Source organism: Podarcis erhardii (genome assembly GCF_964252035.2).
Source record: "Podarcis erhardii genome assembly, chromosome: 8".
In the NCBI taxonomy this organism is placed as follows: domain Eukaryota; kingdom Metazoa; phylum Chordata; class Lepidosauria; order Squamata; family Lacertidae; genus Podarcis; species Podarcis erhardii.
Window position 1 is genome coordinate 56,058,221 of NC_138499.1, and position 19,039 is coordinate 56,077,259.

A 19,039-nucleotide genomic window follows, 5' to 3' on the forward strand; every position below is an offset into this window, starting at 1 on the left:
CGATGACATCACTTAGCAGAATGCACCACAGACAGGAGGCCTAGATAAGGCTATGTTACTGTCAGTCATTCACGTCTTGATTGGCAAGGAGATAAATAGGAATCTACTGGAGGTTTGCTTCTAGCTAAAAGAGCAGCCAACACCTTCAGATAAGTATATGAACAAGAAGCCCATCTAGCATTTTCAGGTTATATTTAGTCTTCTTTGCAAGCAAAGAATTATAACTTTTCAAGAAGAAAATTCAATTCCATTGTGATGGTTTCTCATTAGACATGTGCCACTGACTTTATAAAAATACAATATGCATTGTCTTAAAATAATAATAATTCAGAAATACTGGCCTCACTACTGATTAAGATGGGATTAGTGTCTGTGTCAATTTTGATAAGGTTATTAATACCTTTGTACTGATATTTGACAGACGAAAAGGCAGCATTTTGAGGAGTGGACTATGGTTGACATTAAAATATAGAAAACCTTGCAGTTCAACGACATTTTAGCCCAGGCATAGGAAAAACTCCAGCCCTCCAGATGTTTGGGACTACAATTCCCTTCATCCTTGACCACTGTTCCTGTTAGCTAGGGATGATGGGAATTGTAGTCCCAAACATCTGGAGGGCCGGAGTTTTCCTATACCTGTTTTAGCCAAATGTTGCTCTTGGACTGTACCGCTGAAAGGCAACACACTCTGCACTCTGCCATTAGCAGACTTCCCCTTTCCTCCCATAAAGAACAGCCTGAAAAGACCAGTTGGCTTCATCCATTGTCCAGAGCAGGGACAGCTTTTGGGGAGCTTGCTTCAGCCCCACCCGCCCTGCTAAAAGCAACGCTTTCAAGAACTTCATAAATAAAATTAGTGTCTGTGTTTCTCCCACCCTTCTCCCTCCCAAGGTTTTTTTTTCCGCTTTTGTGTTATGTCTTTTAGATGGTAAGCCTGCAAGCAAAGACCATTATTAATTGTAAGTTTCTCTGATAGCGTTTCCAGGGATATAAATATTTTAAATACATAAATAAATTTAGTCAAGCTAAGCTGGAAGTGGGATGCTTCTTATAAAAGTTTTTGGCAGTGGCAGAACTAGCTTTCATTGTCAGGTGTTGTTGGGTTTTTTTGTCAAAAGGGAGTGAAAGTGTTTTACATATGGCCTGAAATTGAACAGTGACCTCGTTACCTGTTGTTTAGTCATTTAGTCGTGTCCGACTCTTCGTGACCCCATGGACCAGAGCACGCCAGGCACTTCTGTCCTCCACTGCCTCCCGCAGACCTCATTACCTAGATTTATGCAACAAGAAAGCATTGCTCTGATTCCAAACTCGTTTTGTAAGCAGTGATATCAGCACATACCTAAAAGAGATTTACCTGTGTAGCACTATAACACCACATTTAGTACATGATCACTGCTGACTGCCTGAAACTTACCTAGAAAGGAGAAAGATGCTCAGATTTGAAAACGATAAATGGCACTCAAAGGGGAAACAGTGGCAGTGAAAAGGCTTTAAAAAATGGGAACGTTAAATTTGGGGGGATAATAATTCATCCTCTGACAAGTCTTCCTTTGGCCTCAAAAATGGGTGGACATTTAGCACAGCCTTGCATTATATAGCCAGCACATTTTATTTGTCACATCAGTGTTTCTTTTTAAAATGAGGAATGTTGTTGCGTGCTTGGATAAATCACAACATTTTTAAGCAGATTGTATGAAGCCAATTTATAGAAGAAGTCCATTAAAAGCATCACTGTTTTTCAGAGGAGTATGTTTTGTTTCTTCATGGATGATGATGATGATAATAATAAATGGATTGCACTATTAAAGCATAAATTAACATTGCTAAACATGTCTACACTTTTCATCAGTCAATCTATGTAGTCCCATTTCTGAAATGACTCCTGCAGTTTACAACTGGCATGCAGCTAGAAGAAACATTCATTGTCATCAGGCAGTTGCTATACACTATAGTCCTTATATTATGGTCCAGCAATAGAGAAATATTCTCAATCTTGCAGGCAGCCTCCATGGATACAAAAGGCTCGTTGGTGTTGAGGTGTATTTTCCCCCTTACATAAAGGTCCAGGAAATTTGTTGAATCTCAGGGGCAGTGCTAAATGTGTGGCCTTACTCTACGCATGTAATGCCCAAAGAAAGCTATAATTGTATGGATGTGTTGAATGCTAAGCTATGACATGATGGATCCAGAGTGGCTCCTCTGTGCTGTAACTTCTTTGGGCATTTGTAATTTTAGTGATGTTTTTCATATTGAAAAACAGTTGCCTCCCCCCCCCCCACAAATATTGTAGAATGAATTACTGTATTTTTTGCCCTATAGGACGCACTTTTCCCCCTCCAAAAATGAAGGGGAAATCTGTGTGCGTCCTATGGGGCAAATGCAGGCTTTCGCTGAGGCTTAGAGAGCGAGAGGGGTAGGTGCGCACCGACCCCTCTCGCTCTCCAGGCTTCAGGCAGCTATCAGCAAGCCTGGGGAGCCCGCGGGAGTTCCCGCAGGGCTCCCTAGGCTGCGGGATAGCATCCTGCTTCCCGGAGCGCGGGGCGCGCTGAAGCAGAGTGCCCCGTGCTTCGGGAAGACATCCGCAGCCTAGGGAGCCCTGCAGGAGTTCCCGCAGGGCTCCCTAGGCTGCGAATGGCAGCCTGCTTCCCGGAGCGTGGGGCGTGCTGAAAGCAGAGCGCCCAGCGCTTCGGGAAGACATCCGCAGCCTAGGGAGCCCTGCGGGAGCCCTGCGTGGAGCGCTGAAGCAGAGCTTTGGGCAGACATCGGGCAGCCCCACAAGCTCGGGGGACAGCGGGGAGGCGGAGCGCCGCCATCCCGCTGTTCCCCGACCTGGTTTGGATTCCCCGACCTGGTTTTTGGGGGGAAATAAAGGAAATTTCCCCCCTTTATTTCCCCCCCCCCAAAAAAACTAGGTGCATCCTATGGGCCAGTGCGTCCTATGGGATGAAAAATACGGTAGCTGAAACTGGCAAGCTGAATGGCAAGTCAGAGGAGGGAAATCAGGGTGTGTACATCCTTCCACATGTTTTACCTGGTATTTTGAAACATGACAGCCAAACATGAAGCAACTAGTTTTGAAAGTAGTTCGCTGTCATGGACTGGCTGGATGCAGAGGAGTGATGGGAGGCACCACCTGGAAAACCCCCCAGGGGAAAAGGCTCAGAGCCAGGGGACTGATGGTGGGATGAAGATGAATGGTCAAAAGGAGCAGAGGGGGAGGGGGGAGGTGTTGGGTGTTGAAGAGGTAACAGGGTTTAGTGAGCAAGAAAAGACTGTGGCAGAGAGCAGTCCAGAATCAGAGTCAGAAACGGGGGGGGGGGGCAGTGTGGAGGCAGGCTGCTGAGGAAGCAAGGGAGTCTCCCCCTCCTGCTGTAACCTGGTTTCCCAGAACACACAGAGAAATGAAGAGGGGACAAGAACTACTGGGAAGAGATGCTGTGATCACTAGTCCTGTTTTGGTTCCTTTGAATAAAGAGTTACCTTCTCTCACACTGGGTGTTTTATTGCTGACCTATCCTTGACTCTCTGGCTTCCGACATTCACTTTCAGTTATTGAGACTGGGTGGGGTGGAAGAATGGAATAGGGGTTTTAGGATAATATACCTTATAATATAGGGACGCAGGTGGCACTATGGGTTAAACCACAGAGCCTAGGGCTTGCCGATCAGAAGGTCGGCGGTTCGAATCCCCACGATGGGGTGAGCTCCCGTTGCTCAGTCCCTGCTCCTGCCCACCTAGCAGTTTGAAAGCACGTCAAAGTGCAAGTAGATAAATAGGTACCGCTCCGGTGGGAAGGTAAATGGCGTTTCTGTGCGCTGTTCTGGTTTGCCAGAAGCGGCTTAGTCATGCTGGCCACATGACCCGGAAGCTGTACGCCGGCTCCCTTGGCCAGGAAAGTGAGATGAGCACCACAACCCCAGAGTCATCCGCGACTGGACCTAACGGTCAGGGGTCCCTTTACCTTTGCCTTATAATATAGGACTAAAATCAAATCTTCACATTTTGTTTTGTTGTGTGTTTTAATTCTAGGTAAACTAGATCTTTCTAGGTTCTAGTTTACAGCAGACTATTGCCATTATCATGTAACTAAACATGATTCTGTATAAAACCTAAACAGAGGTACTTCCTTTTTTAAGTGGAAGTAAGATTATGAGAAGTCTATTTATAAAGTTTATAAAGAGAAATAACCTCAATTGCTCTGTAAATTCTAACTTGCTTGTTAGTTAATCAAACTGACTGCCATTAAACCAAATAAGTTTGCCTTTTGGTATGAGATAGATGAATTCCTGTGCCTTTGATGTTTCACTAGTAGTGAGCTAGTAGTGATGCAATAAAGCTACTGGACCACTGAATTCCTAAATAAATAAATCCTTTTGATAGAAAAGATCAAGTAAATATTGGGAACTGGAAGCAGTCTAAGTCTCTCTGGAGAAAAGTCTGTGGTATTCAGATGACCATAGCCCCAAGCTAAATTATTTGATCGTTCAGATCTGTATGCATTACAGATCATTCAGATCCTGAAAACAGGGTTTTTTGTTTTTGTTTTTAAGAACCTCAAAGATCCTCTGTTGAATAATGTTAAGGGCTGATTCTTGAGATATTATGAACAGATTTCTTTAATGTAAATGTCTGGCCAGTTGTGAACTTGGTATTAAGTGACCTCATGCAGATAAGTGTGTTTTGGCGTGTTGTTGAACTTGGGTCCTGAATCAGGCTGATTTCGGCTGACTAAAAGCTTCCTGGTATGCCAACACCGCAGGTTTGCGGGTGTTGTTCTGAGTTTGCCTAACAATGAATATCACAACACACTTCTAAGAGCCAAGTAGTAATTTATTAAATAGCCCAAAAATGAAAATCATAAGATAAGGACAGCTGGATTGAATGAGATGGCTGCAACTATCAAGACATACAGTTGCCAGCAGCTGTAAATCTTACTGATATTTTTCATGAAAACTGGGAGTGGGGGAGTTAACCAAGTCAATGAATGTTGACTGTGTTATTAGGTAGGTTCTCGTACTCTTGAGGGATTACACGATATATAAGGTAAAGTAAAAACAGCACTCAAATGAAACTGTAAGCTTTATTGGTGCAAAGGGGTTTGACTCATTAATATTATATATACAGATGTTCCATTTTTTCTACATTATATATTTGTACCAGTAAAAATTCATAGAGGTGTGTTAATGAAACATACCTCCATGTGCATTAAATAGTGGGATGTGACATTATTTTAAGTGATTGTATATTATAAAAAGCTCTGTAGCAGGATTAACGTTGTTAAATTGACATGATATTATAAGACCATGGAAGATGATAAATTATGAACTTTCCATTATGCCTTAATGCATACTGTAAGAATTACAAGGTAATGGCTATTGGTTGTATCAAGTTGGCCCATAGGCCTGAGTCCCATATATTTTAAAAAATAATAATTCTGTGGTCAGCTTCCATCTTCTCAATTTCATATCCTCCTAATTTCAAAATGGTTAAAAATCAGATAGGAGTTTAAAGGTAGGCATGCCCTGAAAGATGGCTACATAATAACACCTGAGAATCCAGTTCCAGGATATACTGAAGAAGCATAGGAGCTGCAAGGTGGTACATTTCCATCTACTCAAGATCTAAATGTGCTTGTTTACTGTATCTTGAGCCCCCCAATCATTATTTAAAAAAAATTATGTTTTACTTGCTGCACTGAGATTAGACCCCAATTCTGTTTCTAATGCAAATTCAGGAATTGTTCCCTTGCATTGGAATTGGGATCTCTACTCCTTGGCAAAAGACAACTGTACAGTGATGAGCGTGTTGGACATAGTTATAGAAAATGCTGGTTTAGATCTGCACTTAGAAGTGCACTCCTAACACACAACAAGCTTGGTGGAGCAGCCCAGCCACTGTCCTGCTGCTCACACTGGCCAAGGTGAAAGGTGGTGGGCATGAAAAAATCCCCTTCACCATTTTTGTTTTGGCCCAGCAAAGAAACCCAAATTAGGCCCATTGCTATCACGTTACAGCAGCAGGACTTGCTCAGGATCTGGTGAACCCTGTTATGACCTAGACCCACACCCCCAACAGCACCCCATTTTGAGTGTTTCCTTTGGCTGCCAAAAGAAAGGAATACCTACCCACTTGCTCCTGCCAAAAGCAAGCTCCTACCCACTTGCTCCTGGTCAGTGGAGCATCCCTACTCATGGCAAAGCTGGTCAGGCAGGGCTGATTGGAGGAACAAATCTGCTCTGTCCAAACCCATTCTAACACAGTGGATTAGGGGTATGAATTGTTCTCTTAGCTAAGATGACCCTTGGTGGGCTAAGCAGCTGAGCTTAGTCTACCTCACACACAAAAAAGAAAAGTTGCTCTGAGATATTTGAAAGGAGAGCAGAATACAAAAAATAAGAAAGAAATTATATCTGACTGCAGTTCCATTTTGATTCCTTCTGATTATTAGATTAGACTTGTCTAGTATTCAGATTTACTTCAGCACAGTGATATTTCACTATTTAGTCTGTATTTGCTGTTTTTGTCATTTTTAAGACAGTCGCTCAACCTTACTTGAACATTTTTATTGTATGTGAATAATAGAGTATGCATTGGGGTTCAATAGGTGCAATGCTGTTAAATGTGTGTCTTGGAAGATTTAAAAATGAGGGATTTATTTTGTCATTCATAAAGTTGTAATACAGTCTAGAGAAACTATTTGTTAAAAGATAGCATCTACTTAACCTGCTTATTTATTTCTTGTAGTAGAAGGTTAGATCCACAATAAATACACAAGGAAATAAGTAGATAGGGGAATTTATCTTAGAAATAAGATCCCTGCCATGCTTTTGAAATGTGAAATGCATGAAGACCTGTCATAGAGATATACGGACATGATATTTTTTTACGGTGCATTTGGAAGTATTTAGCTATATTTGTCATTTTCTAGTGCCACCAAGCAATGATCAAGTGATATAGTAATTTGAAAGTCTGTTTTCAATTCAGTATGTGTGCACGCACAAGCACATCTGCACACACACATACACACATCATTCTTGATCCTTTTATCTTCCTCCAACCCTTGTGTATGAAAATGGTTTTATTGGGAAATTTAGCAATTGTTTAATGTAAGTGTAAATTGTTTTATATATATATATATATATATATATATATATATATATATATATATATATATGAAAAATATAGTCAGATTGCATTATGCAAATGATGTGAATTGTTTGTTAATGCTTGTAAAGCAAACTGGAGAGCTGTACCAAACCTCTGTAGATATTTTTGTAAAACAGCAACAACAACCTACAAACTAAATACAGGTTTGTTCTTCTGACTATATTAACATAATAGGATGCTTTTATGTGCTTTTACTTAATAGCGTCATTGAAGTCCACAAAACCTGAGTTGTCTTTTTTTGAGACAGACTTTATTCATTTGAACCTGTGAGTTCATAACCTTGATAGCCTGTGCTTTCTGCAGAGTGTTTACCACCTGGGTTCAGGTTTCTGTTCCTTGTTGGATCCATATTAGATTAGATTCAGACAAGACATTAAGAAGTAGCACTGATGTTCTGTTACACTACCTATATTAGGGGTGGGGAATACCCCTCTCTATCTGGTCTTCAGAACTCTTCCAGTTACACCAGCCCTACTCCACTGGCTTGGATGGAGGATAGATAACGATGTCTGTATGTAAAACTGGTCTACTGTAAAAGTTAAAATTTATGTTTGCTGCTCCACCCACTTTAGCCTATGGCCCCACCCAACACTGGGATGTGGCCCCTGGAAAGTTGCCCAGAAGAAATGTGATCCTTAGTATGCCTGTTCCAATGTATACTATGCCCTAACTTATGGTGGCATCTGTATATGGTAGGAGGGAGTAAACCCTCTTAAACAGTGTAGTGTGTTTGAGGTCAAGGGGCGTCTTCCAGACACATTATCTGATCTTTCTTACATTCAAGCCTTTTGAATTCTAAGCTTATGTCACAAAGCAGAATAAGAAAAATAATAAAAGAAAGGTGTTTTTTACAGCATGATGTTCTAGCCTTGCCAACCTTCTAGTTCCGTAAATGAACCCCAGAAATAAGTTTTCAGGAGCTGCCATGTTACAGTAGGTAATAGTAAAAGACAGTGGTTGACCCAAGGTCACCCAGTGAGCTTTATGTTAACTGGGGCTTTGAAACCTGGTCTCCCAGGTTCTGTTCCAGAACTATTAATAACTGCACCAAATTGGCGTTCTCTAATACTAATAATAGACTAGTGGGATCTAATAGTAATCTGGGAAGACCAGAGTGAAAAGAAAGGTTTTTAGCATATGCCAGAAACATAATCTTGTAGTGGTCTGACATATTTCGACACGGAGGGATTTATAAAGAGGACAGGTGCCACCACATTAAAGGCTCTGTTCTATGCAGAAGTAATATTATATTAGATGATTCAGTTTTCAAGATGTGGCTTCAGAGGAAGATTCTATGAGTTAACAGCCAATCCTTCCTTTTAAGCTTGAATTCAAGTGCCAAATTCAAGCTGCAGCTGTTCTTATCCATAGCCTCACTTTTCAGAGAAGTGGGGTCAGTGTCAACTGGGAATGTAACTATTCCAAACATGGCCTGAGCATGAGAAAACTCCCTCTCTGTAGTTGGAATATTCAGCACTGTTGATGTTTTGGGGAAGAGTTGTTTGTTTTTTTAAATCCACCTCTTTGCTATTGCAAACTGTAAACATTTAAACTGGGATGGGGATGAGGAACCTCAGGCCTGGAGACCAAATGTGACCATGCAGGCCTCCATCCGGCCCTTTGAATCCTCACAAGGGCCATATTCGCACTTCATTTAAAGACTATGATATCTTTCCATGAAGAATTCTGACAGCTGTAGCCTTTGAAGAGTGCTGAGGACACCTCTACTCCCCTCACAGAACTAACACTGTCAGAGTGGTTTTAACAGTCAAACTCTTCACAGGGAACTCTGGAAATTGTAGCTCTCTAAGAGGAATAGGAGCCTCCTAACAAGTCTCAGCACCCTTCACAAACTGTAGTCCCCAGAATTCGTTGGAGGGAACCGCAACTGTTTAAATGTTCTTCTCCAGGGAAGTTCTCCTGGCGCCTTCATTATACACCATTAGGTGCCAAGCAAAAACATTCCTTTTTAACCAGGCCTTTGGTTGATCTTATTGACATCCAACACCCTTTTAGAATGTGCCTTTGGGGGGGGGTGTATTGTTTTTGGTTTGATTTTCTATGTTGTGGTTTTGTTTGGGAACTGCCCTGAGACCTCCAGGAATAGGGTGGTGTATAAGTTGAAATAATAATAATAATAATAATAATAATAATAATAATAAATTTAAGCTATTTAACGTTTTTGTTTTTAGCCAGCTTTTCATATTTAACTGTGGAAATAAGTACCATATTTTTCGCCCCTATAGGACGCACCGTTTCATAAGGCGCACCTAGTTTTTTGGGGGGGAAATAAAGGGGGGAAAAAATTTCCCCTAGGCGCGGGGCTGGGGCGGGGGAGGCCCGCCCGAGCTTCCCCAACCCCAGCCCCCAAACAGGCAGCTCTCTGCAAGCTGTGGGAGCCCAGGGCTGGCTCCCACTGCTTGCGGAGAGGTCCGCGAAGCCTGGACGCGCTGATCTCAGCGGGCGCAGGCTTCGGCATGCAGGCACCTCTCCGCAAGCGGCGGGAGCGCTCCCGCTGCTTGCAGAGAGGTCTGCGAAGCCTGGAGAGCGAGAGGGGTCTGTGCGCACCGACCCCTCTCGCTCTCCAGGCTTCAGCAAAAGCCTGCATTCGCCCCATAGGACGCACACACATTTCCCCTTCATTTTTTGAGGGGAAAAAGTGCGTCCTATAGGGCGAAAAATACGGTACTTCAAGTTAAGCAGTGCAAAAAAAAATTTTCAATGAATGATAAATCTTTTGAAGATAGGGGTTTTTTTTGTTCCCTCCACCCCCTGTCTTCTTAACCCATGTGGGGTTTTTTTAGTTTTGTTGTTGTTGTTGTTGTTTACTACGGTAACAGTGTTATTACAAGTAGTATTTCACCTCCACACTGCAGTAGCAGCAGCATGGCACAGAGCGGTGTGATTGTCTGAGTAGTTTAGTATGGATAGCTTTTCATTTAGCCTTTGCTCTGACAGCCCATGCCCTGGATAAGTGGTGTAGGCCTGTACAGGTGAAATCTATTCTCACATTTGCCTCAGGGGTGACTGGACTGTAACAGAATTTTTCAAACCCGTTGGGCCCAACCGCAAAGCAGAGAATAAATGGCTGAAGTGCCAGGTCTCGACAGAAAAATCAATGCCTGGTTATACAGACATGACAGACCAGGTCTGCAATTCTCTTCATGAAAGTCTCTGCGTTTACCACACTTTGAGTTAAAAAACATGCTTCTTTTGTCAGTTTTGGGGTTTGCGTGTGTGTGTATAAAGTTAACACCTGGTTTTCTTTTTCTCCCCCCCCCTTTTTTTTTACACAGGAAATTTACATGTCCCTTATGTGACAGAAGTTTTACAGAGAAGTGGGCATTGAACAATCACATGAAACTCCACACAGGAGAAAAGCCATACAAGTGCTCATGGCCTACATGCCATTATTCCTTCCTGACAGTATCGGCCATGAAAGACCACTATAGGACTCACACAGGTTTGGCTCATGCTTTTCTTAACCTGATGCGGGCACAAGGAAATGAAGGGGTGATGGTAGAGGACTTGTTGCATTAGATTTTGTGCCTAGCAAGTAAAATGGCTGCATTTAAGAAAGGCTCTAACTCTGAAACAAATCCTTCTGTTTGCAACATCAGTTTTCTGTTCTGTGGTGATAGATGTTAGCATCACAGGTGATGCTGACATTAAATTGTTTTGGTACATTTATTATAAGCCACATAGAACAATTGTGAGCTTGCGCACAAAATGTAGTTAAGCAAACAAAAAGTCCATGGTTGTGTGTGGCTTCAGAGATCCACCTGCTGCTTTTTATCGTATGAGAACTTCTAAATTTATCCTTTAATGTGAAAATGATCTAGGTGAACAATAGCAACAACCCACAGTTTATTGCTGCTCCAGGAAGGGTTTTGTGCTCATTTTTAACATTCTTCAAATTTGCTTTCATGTTCTTTCCTTAATGAAGGAAGCTTCCTGCATATGTTTTTAATGTGATCACAATATCATAACTGATAATGTGGTTGGAATTAATCAATATTTCAAATTTACTGAAGGCAATATGAAAAAAATGAAACAGATTCAAGCTTCTGGAAGTGAAAAGTAAAGTTTCACATCACCCGACTATGTTGACTCAAAAAATCATGTTTCCTACTGATTTTTCTCAGTGGAATCATGCTTTGGCATAAATGTGTGTCAGATCTTAGAAAGAGGGCACCATATAAACAAGTGTAGTTTTTGGAGCTATAGTAATGGCAGAAATTGCTGGAAAGCATATCCCCGTACTATTGGTTCATATAATTCATTTATTCATAGGATAACTTTTGGCCTTTGGCGGAAAGGCAGGATAAATATATTATTTGACTGACTGATTAAATAAATGAGCAAGAAAGCAAGTTGAGGAAAATTTACAGGAAGGAGGAAATGGCTACAAATATCCATGAGAACCAAGCCTAACTGAAGTATTGATATTTGATACCAAGCAGTTTCCAGCAGTACTGAGGAACAGCAATAATTTTGAAGGTGCATTGGCCACAGTTTAAATTCACACTGCATAAAATACCAGTTTTATTTAACACACAGTGAAAAGCTTTCTACAGCTGGAGGAAAACAGTGTTAATACCTGTACTTTTTGAGTTAAAAGTTGATGCAAGTGAAGCTTATTAGAACAAAGATTGCTGTGAAGGACTAGAAAGCTTTTAATAATCAGCTGTTAACTACAAATAACATTATTATAGAAACTCTTCACATGCAGCCTGGTTCTTTAAGAATAATATTAAACTGTAGCATAGATTGTAACATCATGGGATGCGAATTAAAACTGCCGAAAAGTGAGATTACTTTTTAGCTCCTTAGCAAAACAGTATATGTAAGTCTTGGTTAAAAATGTAAGAGATGTTCTTGTAAAAATGTAAAAAAAACAATCTGGAAATCAAAATTCTGTAGGCATTTCTTAGAAAGATGAAACAGTGTTCCATTAAATTAAAAAATATATATATTCCTGAAAAGATCCTCCCCCCAGTTTTGCGAAAATGAAATGAGTTGTTGCTAGAAATTATAGGTTAAAAGTTCTTCCAAGGCAGTTTGTAGGAAACCCAGGCCTCCTTAGCTTCTTTGACAAGGGTGTTGACGATTTAAGGTCTCCAGCCTGCCCTGAGAGATCACTTATATCGAACAGCAGATGAAAAGCCAGTGCAGATGTAATTTATCGTCGGCGTTTCCTTCTAAAGAATAATTGTGGAGACTTGGTTAGATCAATAATATGGATTTTTGTTGTTAGGTCTTGTAGTCTGCACCATAATGAGAGATAGGGGACAGTGGCTGTTTTCTAATAGAAAATAAAGGATTGGTTTCCGTGTCTTTCTACATTTGAATGCAAAATGGCACACTTGAAACTAATTCAAGTTGTTAAGAAAAGACCCATTTTCTATTACATTCCTGTTATCATATAAACATGGCACGTTAGATCAGCCCTCTGTACCTGAAGTGATATATTGCCCCTTAGATCCTTCTCAAAGTTTAAAGGTTGTAACTTCTGGATGAAGAATGAATTGTAAAATTGTTTAATGTAAGACTGAAATACCGAAATCATGTTCACAGTTACATGTCTTCCAGCATACCTAACTATGTGCGGGATTGCACCTAATCATTGTTCAGCCAATCTACATGTCTGCACTCAAACGAAACAAAAACCTAATACATGGAAAACTGAAGTGTGAAGGATATAGGATGTGATAAACTCACTGCAACTATAAAATATGTCCCATTCCCAAAGTTACTTCTGTTCTTGTATGCCTAGAAGACAGTCCTAAATAAAGGCAATATGTTTTACAAGATTTATGTCGTTTTAAAAAGTCATTCTCCATTATTCAATAAAGATAATTCCCACTGACTACTGTGGGAATACAGGATTTGGTGGTATATAAAGAATTCAGTGGGTACTATAATAAGTCCAATTTTACATAGTAAGCATGTAGTGTTTTTGCATAGTTGGTACCAAGTAGTACATATGTACTTGACAGCATGATATAAAGTGCTGTTTGTGTCCTTCATAACCATAAAAACCTGCAGGCTTTAATGACATTCAGGTCTCCCCTGAAAGGTAAAATGCCATACAGTACATGAATGTGATATGGCACAAGAGTGTTTGGATTAAGGCCAGTGTGTATTGACAAGGAAAATTGCCCTAAATACCTGGTTGCTATGGGTTGCTTCTAGATTTATGGCAAGAATACTTATTTTTCTATTGCTAATGACTGTGTTGATGTTGCTCCATAACACACCAGTTTTACTGAGCCATACAAAATCACTTATAAGGTGTCCTTTTCTCAGATAAATCATATAATGTGGGAGTATATGTTACCGAATATTCATTTGAACTGTTTGGAACCTTTCCATTGCTAGAAAGTTTCACATAGATGTATAGCTTGCCTCTTCAAGTTCACTGCATTGTCAATCTTTTGTTTGTTTTTTAGCATAACAGCAGTTTAGGCTAGTTAGACGGGGCTGGGGAAATTTAGAATCTACAGATGTTACTGGACTAAAGCACTCATTATTCCTAACCATTGGCCATGCTGACTCAGGCTGGTGGGAACTGGAATCTAATAACATATGGAAGGTCAAAGTTTCTGCAGCCCTGATCTATGTGATATGTGTCAGTTTTGCCCAACTGATGGTACACCTGCATCAGCACAACCAGATACCTTCATCTGTCCCAGCTGCAACAAAGCATGCCTCCTCCTTATTAGTGTCTACAGCCACAGCAGGCGCTGTAACTCTCCAACACTTTAACTTCACCCCCAAATACACATTCTTCCAGTGTCTCCGAAGGCAGGCTGTTGCCAGCAATTCAATGATTAGAGCTAGGTAAAGTGAGAGGGTAGCATTTGCCAGGCCTGGGGACAGGAAGGTCAGTGTAGTGGTGGCAGCATAATACTATTTCTTAGCTGCCAGGGTGTCTAAGTCTAATCCTGGCTGCATTATTCCATACCTCTTCAAGGTTTACATCGACTAATGAAGATTGCTGGTAGGGAGTCAGAAAATTAAAGCTGTTGCACAGAAGGCAGACACTCATAAGGAACAGGAAGACAAATGTAAAACTAATAGTGACGGGAAAACAGGCCTCTAAACTTATATGGAGTTACATATATTGTAATTCCACTTCCTTGTGAGCTGGAAGTATAAAAGGGATGTTGCCATTTATTTGAAATAGTTTCCCAGATTCTTTAATTCCCTTCCATTGGTACCAGGGTGGGAGGGTACAGTTTTTTCTCCAAATGAGCCAAATGACTCATTTGTGTGTTAAAGCTGTGTTATGATTTCTCTGGCTCTCTCCAAGGTTAGTATTATTATTCTGTAATACCCTTCTTGGTTGGTCTTGTGGGATGAATCTGCTTCACATGCCTGGGCTTTACTGACTAAAAATGCTATTGTGAAATGATATACTGCATTTATAAACTGCAGAAGGCAAATTTTTATCTGGAATAAAAATACTTTATAAGTGTACATTTATACACTTTTAACAATTACCAACCCTGCCAAATCTATATTTTAATGGGTTCAGAGGCTTAGAATAAAGACATGTCGTTAAATATGAACAATGCAAGTACTACTTCAATTTCTGAAGTAATTCCCAGACTTGTTTTTCTTCATTATGAAAGTTTTAGAAACATAAACAGCACTGAGCTCCTATTGGTACAGAATAGCAGAGCTTTTTAAATTGTTGCCTATTTTCTTTTCTGGAAAATAATTTAATTTCCATAATTTACTGGGAGATTCTTGAGGAGCACTGTGATCAAGTCAGTAAAAATTTGCTCAACATCTTTATTTTGTGGGTAAATCCAATATATTTTTATTTAAGCAGAACCATATATATACTGTATATTAACTTTTCTAGGCAGTCTTTCCTCAGCACAGAAAGGCCAGATGTATGGGAATTGTAAAAAATCAGGATATGCATAAAAACTGTTCAAGTGCATAAAGCAGCCCCATCTGGAAGACATCTAACAGAAATGAAGTTGTACAAAACCATTCCATTGATAATAAAGCTAATTTTTATGGGTCTGACAAGTATGTAATTATGTTCAGTGGTGCTTTTCAGATTTTATCACAGTCAATAAACCGCAGTGGTAATTTCATTCCCATTTGACATATTTACATGGAAACATTTGATTGGAGGAATTAGTAACCCTGAAAGCCTTGATAGATATGTTTTAATGATCTGTGACCTCCGCAGTCCCTCATCTGTTTATTGTTGCAACAGGCGAGAAGTCTTTCCTATGTGACCTTTGTGGCTTTGCTGGCGGGACACGTCATGCCCTCACCAAGCATCGGAGGCAGCACACAGGTCAGTTAAGCTGTCTTCTACCCTTTTGTATTTTCTCTGCGGCAAAGGACTGTCATCCAGGCTGGGGAATAAAGGGAATCATATAGCACATAGCAGTCCAGAGAGTATAACTGTTTGCTGATTGCTTGCTTGCTTGTTTGTTTGCCTTTACAAATTGATATGCCTAAGGTCTATGTCAAATGCTTTTATTTATGAACCTAATGCTTTTTTTTTTTTAAAAAAAGGATAATTTTGAATAGCAGGTGTCTCTTTGAAAATTAAGTACACAAGGTTTATTTTAGAGGCCCAGCTAGACTGCAGACTGCATGAAGGTTGTATAAGAATATGCTTAAGAATTCCTATGTGAAAATTAAAGGAGCAAGATTTTGTCCCCCCCCCCCCACCAGCAACTGAAATATGGCCAATTTTTTTTTGTAACATTGTCATTTTCTGTTTACTGTTGATACATGACACTCACTTTGGATATAGGTTTCCACTCCCCAAACACTTCATGCTCCAAACTAATTATTAATGTTGGTAAAATTAACTGTGAAGGTTTGTCCATGTCTTCTCAGAAGTAAGCTCCACTGAGTTCAATTAGACTTACTCCCAGGTTTACATAGGATTCTAGCCTATGTTAGATTTTTGAAAATGAAAGTGGGAATATATTCAGATTAAATGGTTCATTCTCAGTAGTACAATTTGTATGATTATGTTTATTATGTTTTCCTCAAAAAGACTGTAGTTATTCATAGATGTTAAATGCAGCTGTTTTTCTTTAATAGTATGACCCATTCTCGATTCAGGATGCTGGCTGTTATTAACCAACATTTTTAATGCATTTTAATTAATGCCCAGTTATATCCTTTCTCTGGAACTATATGCAGCTAGGATCTGAGATTAGTCAACCAACATATTTGGAGAGTTGAAGATTATCCTGAGGAATTGAATGTTATGAAGCATATGCCGCAAATACATATGGTCAAAGCCTGTTGTGGTCTTGCAGACATGCAGTCTCGGAAACTGCAGTTGCAATTTACAGAGGGAAATTCTGAGTAGAAATTAAATAAGGACAGTGCTATATGCATTAAACTAGATGTATTAAACTCGCATGTTAGTTTTAAATCTGTTATGATAATCACCTTACAATATGATCTCACAATGTATTGAAGAATATCTGATATATCATATTAGGTCAGTGTGAAAGCATTGTGGGTATCTGTTTGTTGACACCGAAGATCCCAGTGTCCTATTAAGTGCAATGCTCAGTTCCACTTGCACACATCAGATTTACTTTGCAGAATGAGTATATGGAGCTTAGTGACTCCTGAGCAAAAGGCTAATCCTGACAAAGCAGAAAGGGTACTATTCATGTTTAATCTTCTAGAGCCCTACATACCAACCACTCTCATGCTGCCCTGGTTGAAGGGCTACTGTAGCTCTTACAAGTTGTACCCACAACTTATTAAGAGTCCGTCGCAGTATTCTGTTACATTATATAATGTAGCGTCAGTGTAAGCAGAGAGAGAGGGTTGTGTTTGAATGTGTGAAAGGCGAGTGAGATTCGGATATTTGTCCAGACACATAGCTTATTATGCTATGTGTAAGTAAGTCACCCTCTTTCATAGGGTTGCTTTAAGCATCCAAAAGATAAGAACTGTGACATGCTTTCCGTTCTGACAAATGGTATGAAAACCATCATCATCATAAATGATCACCTGCTAAAGAAATACTTGAAGCAGACACAGAGGTGTTCAGTAGGGCAATTGAACATTTGGAATGAGAGGAATTCTAAAAGTTGTTCTAGGTAGAGGTATGTTGCTACAAAGTATCTTAAGTGCCATGCCAATTGTGAGGATCCTTTTAAATTTTATTAAGGTACATGTTTATTTGAAACAGAGGGGAGCAACAGCCTGTGGTGGCCAAAGCAGCCTGCTTTAAATATAATTTAGAATATTGGGGATGGGGTCTTCTCACCAAGTTATCTAACCAAGTTCCAGCTTATTCTTTATCCCACGAAGATGTTGGAAATGGCAAAGCGGGGAATATACTAAGTTATTTCCCTCAGTCTCCCTGGAGTTCTGGCTATTATAGTAGTGGTCTCGCTCTTCTGTCCTTTTTTTCCTCAGGTACATGTTGGGGTTAAAAGCTTGCTCTTATTACAGTTTCTTACACTAAAATCAAATTTTGCATGCTTTAAGTGGGGCCTGCAACACAATGTTGTAGTAGGTTCCTACCACCTAAGAGAAGTGTTCCTGGGCCCCTGGCAGCCTGGAGCAGGAATTTTGTAGTTCAGTTCTGGCCTCTTGAAGATTGGGGCAGAGAAGTGAATAGGGAAGGGGGAAAGGACATGTTTTTGCCTTCCCCTTTCCCCAGCCATCTAGTGGCCTGCTGGTATTTTTTTAGCTATATAGTGGAAAGGGGGAACCACACAGTTCTGTCGTTGTGGGGAGGAAGTATCTTTTTTTTCTTTTCTTCCTCATGAAACACCCCATATAACATAGAGGGAGGGGGCTTTTAACCTCATGATTAACCCTGCCTCCTTGCAGCCCAATCTTATCTGCATCTAAAATACTGATTAAAATACAGTTTATAATCTTAACCCCACCACCCAATTTTCCTTACACACAAATACTCCATGACTCAGCTGTTTTTTCTATATGGAATGCATGTTTCTACATAGTTCTGTATATGATAGGGAAATGGAATGTAGGAACTGGAGCACCGTGGCTAATTTGCATAGCTTGTCAATACATAATCAGCATAATTTGAATAAAAGTTGCATGAACTTTGGTTGTGATACTGTTTGTGCAATCTCCATTGCTAAATTAGAAGTGGCAGCTCTTAGGAGGTTTTCAAGATGATCATTGGCTGACCGAGATAACTGCTTCTGCTTGGGCCTCAGCTATGAAATGTTTAAAAATGTATGTACTGGCAGAGAAAGGTCAGTTTCTTGGCAGGCTGTGAAATGTGATAAAGTTTTTCAGTTAGCTGGGGTGACAAAAAGCCCTTGTATTATTAACCTCAGTTGTTCAAATTATGGGTAAGCCCTTTCAAACCATGAGATATAGAAATCATGAAATTTGAAAGCATAATAAATGAAGTGTGCTTTACATTTACCTTCTTGTTTCTGAGGCTCCAATCATGTAGCCCCAAGACCTTTTCAATGATTTTCAACAACTGCAAGGAGGTTTCATTGTTAAAAAATAAATATCATATCCCCAGTTTTCCTTTATTTTAGACAGCATGACGGAAACTTCTAAAATCAGAAGCCTGTGGCCTCCAGATGTTACTGGACTTCAACTCCCATCAGCCTCAGCCAGCATAGCCAAAAGTTAGGGTTTATGGGAGTTGTAGTTCAGCTACATTTGAAGGGCTAAAGGTTGGTCACCACTAATTTAAATGTTTGTAATACTTGAAACAGGAGAAAGAGTGCCCTAAGATTCCAGAAGTTCTAATTTCCTTCACCACCTAAGGAATTTTTCATACAAGATTAATTTCCTGCACAAATAATGGCTTCCATACAGAAATATAGAAAACTGCATGCACCCTACATAAACCAGTCAT

The 19,039-nt window shown here is 40.1% G+C and overlaps 1 protein-coding gene across 1 annotated transcript in view; it reads left to right on the forward strand.

Moving 5' to 3' along the window:
- ZNF407 (zinc finger protein 407) overlaps window positions 1-19,039 on the forward strand; it is a 334,428-nt gene that overhangs the window by 186,074 nt on the left and 129,315 nt on the right. The window contains exons 5-6 of the mRNA XM_081875068.1: window positions 10,467-10,633; window positions 15,410-15,493. Of these exons, the coding sequence (XP_081731194.1) occupies window positions 10,467-10,633; window positions 15,410-15,493 (251 nt within the window). The remainder of the gene's footprint in view (window positions 1-10,466; window positions 10,634-15,409; window positions 15,494-19,039) is intronic.